The following is a 9,873-nucleotide window of genomic DNA, read 5'->3' as shown; positions in this document are numbered from 1 at the left end:
ATGGTAGTCGTACACTAGACAGCAGTAGACGAACTTGGCGGTCCAGGGTACTTGGTGTCGACGTCCAAGGAGGATACGATGGAGAAGATGCTCGTCACGGGTGGAGCTCCAGGAGCCATGGTGCACAGCAGGCAGGGCGTCCCTGGACTTGAGACGGGGTCCTAGCGGGCAGAGCAGCGGCAGCTCCAAGGCAGGGCAAAGGAAAGGGCGGAGCTCCTCCGGCTGGAAGCTGACGAGGCGGAAGGACAACGAGGAGCCGGGGATCTGGGCCTAGCCCATGCGAGTGACCCTGGCGGTCAAAGCGCAGGAGCGGGACGAGGCACGTCCCTCTTCTCCCGGGACGAAGCAGAGGAGAAGGTTGGGCATGGCGCCGGCAGGACTTGGCACAGTGGATGGCAAGACGAGGCGGAGGTACGGCGGCGTGCCGGTAGCAGGAGGCGAAGGCGGAGATGGTCCGGTGCTGGGGCTCCAGCGAACTCTGACCAAAACGGAGGGGACGAGCGGCGCGGGGCTCCTGCTGGGCACGGAGGACAAGGAGGAGGCGGGATGGCGCGGCAGTGGCCTGGTTCTGCGGTGGCTGGCGGCGGATGCAGGCAACGAGGAGGAGGCAGAGGGGACGGGACGAGGGCGCGGCTGCTGATGGAAGGGGGCGCGACGGCGGCGAGTAGGTGGTCGGGCGTGGGGGTCTCACGGTGGAGGCGGCGAGGGGATCGGGCGCAGGGAGCTCGTCTCCCTGGCTCAATGCGTGTGTGTGTGTGTGGCGGCGGGCAGAGGGAACGAGGAGGAGGGATCGAGAGATGGGGATCGGGCTCTCTGGCGGCTAGGGTTAGGAGGGTTAGGTGGGCCTAGATGGCCTGCTGGGTTGTTGGGCTCTCTTCTCCCTCTCTCTTATTCTTATTTCCTTTAGCAGAAAACAAATTAGAGAGAAGAAAAAGAAAGAGAGGGTTAAGGAAAGAATTTGCGCACGGGGGTAATTTTCCCGGACTCGCAAAAATGCGTTGGTTCCAAGGAAATAGAAATGGCCAAGATCGAACGATAATAATTCAAACTCATTTGAATTTAATTCAAATGGGTTTGAACTAGGACGAGGTTTTTTAGGAGTATCCAAAATGTTGAGAATTTTGGTAGAGCTCCGGAAAATGATGAAAGAAATTATGGGCAAGGTTGGAGACCAAGAATTAAGATAACAAAGGCATTGAGATAATTTGCAAGTGGGTTATGGTTAATTCCAAATAAATGGAATAATTTTATTATAGCTCCCTAAAAATAGTAGGAGACTTTGAATATGTTTTAAAGAGAAATCACCATGTGAATATCCCTCGATTTAAATAGATCAACGATCTATGCAATTTATTTAGTTTTAGTTGGTTTGAGAAATTAATGGCGTGATGACATGATGCAATGCAAGAGATGACATGATGCAATGCAACAAACAAAAATAAATCACACGGCAAAACTCGGAATAGCTGGGAGTCTTCTGGAGCGTCGGTCTCGGGGCGTTATAGGCTAGAACCAAACACCTACCTAACTTGGTCAAACTTGCCTAAGGTTAGGTGTGGCAAAGTGTGGCAAGGTGTGGCTAGGAACCAAACAACCCCTTAATGTCGCGGACTTGACTCTCTACCATCCAGAAGAAGCGCTCTACGAAGATAGCTCGAGGTCGATTTCCAAACAACCAGGGAGAATAATGAGGTACAATAGATGAGGAAAATAAAAATATAATCATATGTCAAATCTGTTTAGCTACTTCTAGAGACTTCTATTGTAGTCTAGTACTCCCTCCATAAAGAAATATAAGAGCATTTAGATCACTAAAAAGTGATCTAAACTCTCTTATATTTCTTTACAGAGGGAGTATTTCTTTTCTTTTCTCAACCCTAGCTATAGTTTTCTATAGTATTCTAGCTATGAGTAGAAAGGTGAATCTTAAGCAATGTTTTCTGGAGCATTCTAACCATAAGTAGAAGTATGTGAAGGCTTTCTAAAGCCCTATAAATAGAGGTACTCACCTCTAGTTTGTACCTAGACTACGTACCCCCACTACTTATAATAGAACTTGGTATTTTTATCTAAGATCTTGGACTAGATGTAGAGTTCTATGAGTTTTGCATTGAACTCCCGCTGCCATATCAGCACTATCTTGGCCTCTGGAGTGATCTAGCGCAACACGTTGAAATTTTTCCTTCAACACTTGTGCTCTGCACATTGTAGCCGCAAGATGGAGTTGCTCCTCCACAACGTTATGCTACTTCAGGGTCGGTCTGGTCTGTTGGATCTGGTGCGCCGAATGCTTCCGGGGCTCCGGGCCTTCTGATATCTGCCCCAGATGGGCTGAGTTTGTGGGGCGTCGAACAACCCAAACGTATGGGGCTGGTTTGAGAGGTGCGGTCGGGTTGCATTTTTATGACCAGTTACTAGGTCGTCCGTCCGGCGTAGAGAGGGGAAAGTGGGTTTGAGAGGTCCGGCTGCAGATGCTTTTATAGAATATTTTTCTACTCGAAACTAACTGGTTAAACCTGTTCCAACAAGGTACCACATCGGGAAAGTTACTGGAAAAGACTAAACTTGTGGAACTACACCAATATTTCCAAAACAAAAACCCTGACGCATCATATAATCGGCCGCACTCGGAGCATGCCATGTTTCTTCCTAAATACTTGTAAGTGCAGCTGCACTATTTGGTTGCAGCGAGCCCTCGCATCTAAGCCGTCCGATCCCAGTTTTCTTAATGCGATTGCATTGCTACTAGTCCCATGCATTTCAAAAGATGATACCTGACTAAATAGAAAAAGTACCCGTCGGTTGGTCCCCTCACGTCTTCACGTTCCCCTCTACCCCGCTATTCAATAAGATCCCACGTGCATGCATTGATTTGGAGCTTCAAAATTTTCTAAAATCCTTAACTTTTGACTCAAGCATCGAATTTCAATTCTGTTTTCACCATTGTGTTTCTCGCGATGAGTTCTTAAAAACTAGATCCCATATTGGTATGTTTCGATAAAAAAAATTAAAGCAACTTTGAATGCTGCACAAGCAACTTTAGTGCTATAAAAAGCAACTTCTTATTAGTATCCATAGTATGATCGCATATCAACGAAAATCCCTTTGAAGTTGACTACCATGACTACCAAGCTAAATACCTTCACCCTTTAATCTTCCTACCATAACTAGCAAGTAGTCTATCATAACTAGCTTCATCGCTAAGTTCATTATATTGTAGGCAACTTAGTTTTCAAGGTATGCTAATAGTACCCTAAGGTGGCTACCATGACTAGCTAGTAGCTTAACATCATCCTTAGTTGCATACAACTTAGTTTCATATATAGGCGACTTTGGACCTAAGTTGTTAACACTACTGAGCGTGCACTTGTGGGCTAGCCAGGTCGCGAGTGTTAGATGAGAAGTTGCATAGGGGGTAATGACAAGGGGACGGATTAGACAATTGCCCATAAACCTATGCAAGTCCTTAAATTTTGGTCAAGTAATCTGTGAAAATCATTAACGTCTTCAGATATAATGATGCAAAACACACATGAGTTGGCTAGTTAGGTCAAAACTAAACCCCATATGGATATGTTTCTTTTATTTTTTTTCTTTCGAAAGCAACTGTGGCACTGGATGAGGCAACTTTAATACTAAACAGAAGTAACTTCACTCCTAAAAATAACTAATTAGCAACAATAAGCAACTAACTAATAATATAGAACAACTTAAACAGAGGTGGATAATATCACATCACCTTCGTAAGCAACTTTCCTTGGATAAGAGGCAACCTTAGTGCTAAAAGCAAGCAACTTCACTACATTTTGTGTCCTAGTTAATTTTATGTAATATTCTCCTAACTTCCTCACCGATACTTCTAAGTTGCTTATTGTTATTGCTCGCCATTGCTTTTAAATGACCTATAATACCATGATGTCGTCTACCGATTATGCTCTTGCGTTAGCTATTGCTAGTTATGGTAGACAACACGATGGTGAATCCTGGCCACTTCAGAGTGTCTGTAGGCAACTTAGAAAAACAATGATAAAGAACTTCATAATATTGTAGGCAACTATTTTTGCAAAGTTAGGCAACTGAGAAGCAATTGTAGGCAACTAATTACCAATAGTAAGCAACTAGGCAACCGTAGGCAACTAAGCATCAACAATAGGCAATTTGAGCAACCATGATAGACAAGTTGGGATAATGTTACCAAATTGATACACATAGTGCAGTGAAGTTGCTTTGTATGTAGCACTAAAGATGCTTTATGTTTTGTGTGATTTTTTTCGTTCTAGGCAAAAAAGAAGAAGTTGCTTCCCTATAGCATTATAGTTGCCTCCATTGCAACCAAAGTTGTCCTAAAAAAAGTTTGATGAAATGTATTCATACGAGATCTACTTTTGAAGAACTCGTCGTCAGAAATCTAAGGTGAAAGCGAAACTGAATTTTGATGCTTGAATCGAAAGTTATGCCTTTTACAACTTTCTAAACCTCAAATAAATGCATTTAGGGATAGGATTTAGACTGATTCAATCGGCATCCATATGCGCTATGGGGTGTGGCCAAGCAATTTTTTTTTCTAGCGTAGACAGCAGAACAGAAGGACATGCACTTACTATATACGGCGATGCGCTCCAAACAACAAAGGAGCGCAGCGGCGCTCCTTAACCACCTACCATGTTTCTTCCCTTCCATTATCATCAATCTCTCTGTGCCGCAACGTAAATTCGTACGTACATACCCGTCCTCTTCCGTGCTTTCCCGGTCGTCTCCGGGCACTGTCGTCCGGACGCATCGCTCACCATCCATCCATCTCCAAAAATCCAAACTTTCACCGGCGAGAGGAGAGAGAGCGAGAGCGAGAGGAATAAAAAGGACGGGCATTGCTTCGCTCAGTCCACCTCGCTCGCTCCTCAGATCTAATCATTATTTAATCCTTTTCACCTCCAGCGCCTCGTCACATGAGCGCTCCCCCCTCCTCCCCCTCCCCCGCTCCGATCCCCCAGCCCGCCGTAACCCTAGCCCCCGCCGGCATGCGCGATGCGGCGGAGGACACGGATTCGCCGCCATCGCAGATGTCGGAGGACGACGGCGACGACTCTTCCGGCAGCGGCGGGCCGGGAGGGGGCGACAGGTGGGCGCCGGATCTGAGGGGCTGCAGCAACGGCGGGAGGTGGGCGCCGCCGGACCAGGTGCTGGAGAACGTGCTGGAGAGCGTGCTCGAGTTCCTCACGGCGGCGCGCGACCGCAACGCGGCCTCGCTCGTCTGCCGCTCCTGGTACCGCGCCGAGGCGCAGACCCGCCGCGAGCTCTTCATCGGCAACTGCTACGCCGTCTCGCCGCGCCGCGCCGTCGAGCGCTTCGGGGGCGTGCGGGCCGTCGTGCTCAAGGGGAAGCCCCGCTTCGCCGACTTCAGCCTCGTGCCGCACGGCTGGGGCGCCAACGTCTCCCCCTGGGTCGCCGCGCTCGGCCCCGCCTATCCGCGCCTCGAGCGCATCTGCCTCAAGCGGATGACCGTCTCCGACGACGAGCTCGCGCTCATCCCAAGGTCCTTCCCGCTCTTCAAGGAGCTCTCGCTCGTCTGCTGCGACGGCTTCACCACGCGCGGCCTCGCCGTCATCGCCGAGGGCTGCCGGTACGGTTCCCTTTCTCGTCTTTGCGTATCAACGTATCAGCTTTACGGGCTGGGACAGTATCATACTGTCATTGGCGCATTTGTTCACTTCTCAGCTGCATCATGCCATTCCCACTTTATTTAATGTGCACGCCTACTCCTTTATGCTTTTTTCGGTTTTATTGGTCCGGCTTTGCCATGGATCAGAATCTTATCTAGGCAATAGCTTTTATTGCCTTGCTGGGTTCTCATCCCTACACGTTCTGTCAAAGCTAGATCTTTATTGTTCTTGAGCTCTACTCAGTTCGTGACACTTGGTAGTGTCACACTCGAATCTTTGCCGTTACTCGCACTCAGCTTTTGATAGTTTTTCTGTTATGGTTATGGCAAATAGTTCTAGCAAACTGTGATATACTAGTACTCAAGTGTGTATCTTATGGATCGTTGCATCTATTTTTTTAGGCATCTTCGAGTACTGGATCTGACTGAAGATTATTTCCATGAGGAGGAGAGTGAAGTAGTGGATTGGATCTCCAAGTTTCCAGAGTGCAACACGTCGCTGGAGTCGCTTGTATTTGATTGTGTTAGTGTCCCATTCAACTTTGAGGCCCTGGAGGCACTTGTTGCACGCTCACCAGCTCTGCGTCGTCTTCGCGTTAATGACCATGTGTCGATAGAGCAGTTGCGTCGTCTCATGGCAAGGGCACCCCATCTAACTCACCTTGGCACTGGATCATTCCGATCTGAGCCAGGCCCTGGGGGTGCTTTGTCTGTGTCTGAGCTCGCTACCTCTTTCGCAGCGTCCAGATCACTTGTTTGTTTGTCAGGTTTCTTGGATGCCAATGCAGCATACCTCCCAGCAATCTACCAAGTTTGTGCCAATCTCACTTCCCTCAATTTTAGCTTTGCGGGTCTAACTGCTGAAGAGTTCATACCAGTTATTCGCCACTGCGTCAATCTTCGCACTTTATGGGTAAGTATTTTGTGATTTTTTTTGCCGCCACATTGATAGATATATTGGTTTATGTACTTTGACATCAGGTGTTGGTGTTCCAATTTCTTATTGTAGGTTCTTGATACTGTGGGTGATGAAGGCCTTAGGGCTGTGGCTGAAACATGCTCAAATCTCCGTGAGCTACGTGTTTTTCCTTTGGATGCCACCGAGGATTCTGAGGGCTCAGTCTCAGATATTGGTCTCCAGGCAATCTCAGAAGGCTGCCGAATGCTTGAATCAATTCTCTACTTTTGCCAGCGCATGACAAATGCAGCAGTAATTGCTATGTCCGAGAACTGCCCTGACCTTTTGGTGTTCCGCCTCTGTATTATGGGCCGCCACCGCCCTGATCGGATTACCGGGGCGCCCATGGATGAGGGTTTTGGGGCGATTGTGATGAACTGCAAGAAGCTCACCAGACTTTCAGTCTCTGGCCTGCTCACTGATAAGGCGTTTGCATACATTGGAAGACACGGAAAACTCATAAAGACTCTGTCTGTTGCCTTTGCCGGGAATAGTGACATGTCTCTTCAACACGTGTTTGAGGGGTGCACTAGGTTGCAGAAGCTTGAGGTCAGGGATAGCCCTTTTGGCGACAAAGGATTGCTCTCTGGCCTGAACTATTTTTACAACATGAGGTTCTTTTGGATGAACTCATGCAGGCTAACTGTGAAGGGTTGTGGGGATGTAGCTCAGCAAATGCCTAATCTGGTGGTTGAAGTAATGAAGGAAAATGAAGGGGAAATGGATACCGTTGATAAGCTGTACCTGTATCGATCGTTGGCAGGACCAAGGGAAGATGCTCCATCATTTGTCAACATCTTGTAGTACTGCCATTGAAGAAGTTTGTTGTATGGTCATGTTTGTTCTACTATTCCTGATCACTGCTGTTGTATTCCTGTTCAAGTATGCCAGAGCCAGAGAGGAAGTTCCCTGCGGATGATTTTGCGGGAAATATGAATGCATCATTTAATTAAGCAGATCATCAATTATTCTTTTCTGGGCTGATTGAGTCGAGACTTGAACCTGTACGAGGTTTCTTTGATGTATGTATCTTGGTGAGGCATCTCACCTTATTCTCAATGGAATATGAGTTATTTTTCTGGCCAGCACCAGACCGATGCCTTTGTTGTATCATAGTTGAGTTGTCGGAACCGATTAATGATTGCACAGAGACTTGCTGAAGGTCGGCTCCAATTCGGCAGCAGATTTTACATGGTTCCTTTTGCCCTCAAGTCTCCAGCCTTTGGTGTTTTGCCATGTACTGTTCAATCTATCTGCTCAGACGAAGGAACGGCATTATCTATGTTGGAATGTTCCATCAACTTTTTTGCCTTGTATTTTAGATTATCCCAGCGACGATAAATTTTCTCTTCCCATTTTTTTATAGTTTCCACAACTTATTTTTGTAGATCAATGTAGACCACTATCACTTTTCCTGGTCACAACCTTCTGCTGTTATTAATCAAGAAGATATTGGATGATGAAATTCAGTCAGCATCAATTTGTTATCACGTTCTCCTTGCTTTCTTGCCTGTTCATTTGCCATGATCATGCTACTTTGATTATGACTGCTCTGTTGCTACCACCATAGCAAATAAATGCCCTCTGCCTGTGTATTGGCACATGATAAGGACATGACCTACTAATGATTTGATCTCAAGAGTGGTCCTTGGTCCTTGTTTCGTGTAGATCTGCATGACATCTACTGTCAGATAGGGATTTGCCTTTTCATCCTTCTCCTGTGTACATCCCTGGAGGCGTCAAAAGCTCAAAGCTCCCAATTGGCAGAGTTGCACCTTCCACAAGGCAAGAGGAAAAAGGTAATGGTTTTACTTACTGACATAGTAACATGTACGCTTATGTTCCAAAATAATTGGCTAGACAAGGTGTGTGCTGATGATTTTTAGATCTCTGTCTTCTCTGTGGGGCTGGTTATCACTGGATTCTAGCTTGTTATGACTAATCTGACTCTTATCCTGGTTCCAAAAATACCCACAACTTCAATCAAAGCCAGATATTTGTGCGCAAAAAGGTTTCTTCAGCTTCTGTTGAAGCATTGCCCAGTTGGTGCTAATTCAACGGTCACTACTCCCTCACTTTACTGGGAGTACTAAATATTCATCACATATCCTTAAGCATCTTATGAAGTCAGACCTGATGTAACCCAAGTCTAGATAAACACAAGCCACAGTTCTTGTCCATGTGCAGTGGACTCTTATCCAGAATTCTCTGCTTTTTTCCCCTCAACTCCAAGCCAATGAATCGGTCGCGGAGTAGGAGCCACAATGATTTTGTTCCTAAACCCTTTCTGGTTTACTTGGTAGTTTGGCAGTGTCAACCATTAATCTATCCTCAGCATCTTTCAAGTCAGCCTTAACACTACGCAAACACATGCCAACCTTTTCTTGTCGATGCGACACGAGACCCTTATCCATTGTTTTTCTCTCTCCTTTTTGCTCGACTGAAAGCCGGAAAATCAACTGGGGAGTAGGAAAACAGTGTAGCCATGATCATTGTGCTCCCAAACCTTTTTAGGTGTGCTTAGTAGTGTCAACTGTTGATTCTATATGATCGATATGCTACCAGTCAGCCTTGGTCCTTGGATGTAACCTCAACACTACGTAAACACAAGGCGCCTTCTCTTGTCAAAACTGAAATCAAATGAGATCCTTATCCATTAGTTTTCTAAAATCTCCTCAACCCCGACAACTCGAAGCCGGTAAATCATTTGGGAAGTAGAAAAACAGTGTGGGCACAATCATTTTGTTCCAAAATCCACCCATGTAGGTTTACTTGCCAAACGGACAAACGTTGCTGCCATGATGTTTGCTCCTATATCTTCCTTGATCATGCGTGAATATCTACTACTCTCTCCGTAAAGAAATATAAGAGCATTGGGTTGGGTTTCTCCCTCGGCTAAAGCTGTGGATGCAAACCTGAATCCCTGTTCTTCCATGACATTTCTACCATATTGATTCCAAAAGAAAGAAATGATACGTCAACTTCTCCAATGCTCTGTTACGGCACGTCGCATATCCAACTCGCTTTCACTTTGTAGGGAAAGGAAAGGAAAAATCTCGCAAGTAGCCATCCGAAAATCAGGAGCACAAATCTTTTGGACAAGTCTCTACCAACGAGGTCATGTGGTGCGCGGGGCAAAGAACGTGAGACCTCCACGGCGCGAGTCGCCATTTTCCTCGCTAGCCACCATCCGCCCAGAGGAAATCAATTATTGGGACGAGACAAAGCAGCTTACCGCCCCATGATAGATGGCAAA

The 9,873-nt window shown here is 46.5% G+C and overlaps 1 protein-coding gene across 1 annotated transcript; it reads left to right on the top strand.

Annotated features, from left to right (window-relative positions):
• The first annotated feature begins 4,636 nt into the window (after positions 1-4,636).
• On the top strand, positions 4,637-8,107 carry LOC123138323 (transport inhibitor response 1-like protein). Its single transcript, XM_044558280.1, has 3 exons — positions 4,637-5,620; positions 6,062-6,572; positions 6,669-8,107. The coding sequence occupies exons 1-3, from the start codon at positions 4,947-4,949 to the stop codon at positions 7,419-7,421; spliced, it is 1,938 nt and encodes a 645-aa protein (XP_044414215.1). The 5' UTR covers positions 4,637-4,946; the 3' UTR covers positions 7,422-8,107.
• The last annotated feature ends 1,766 nt before the right edge of the window (positions 8,108-9,873 follow it).

Source organism: Triticum aestivum, chromosome 6B (assembly GCF_018294505.1).
Source record: "Triticum aestivum cultivar Chinese Spring chromosome 6B, IWGSC CS RefSeq v2.1, whole genome shotgun sequence".
Lineage (NCBI taxonomy): Eukaryota > Viridiplantae > Streptophyta > Magnoliopsida > Poales > Poaceae > Triticum > Triticum aestivum.
This window is presented reverse-complemented; position numbering and strand designations above follow the sequence as displayed.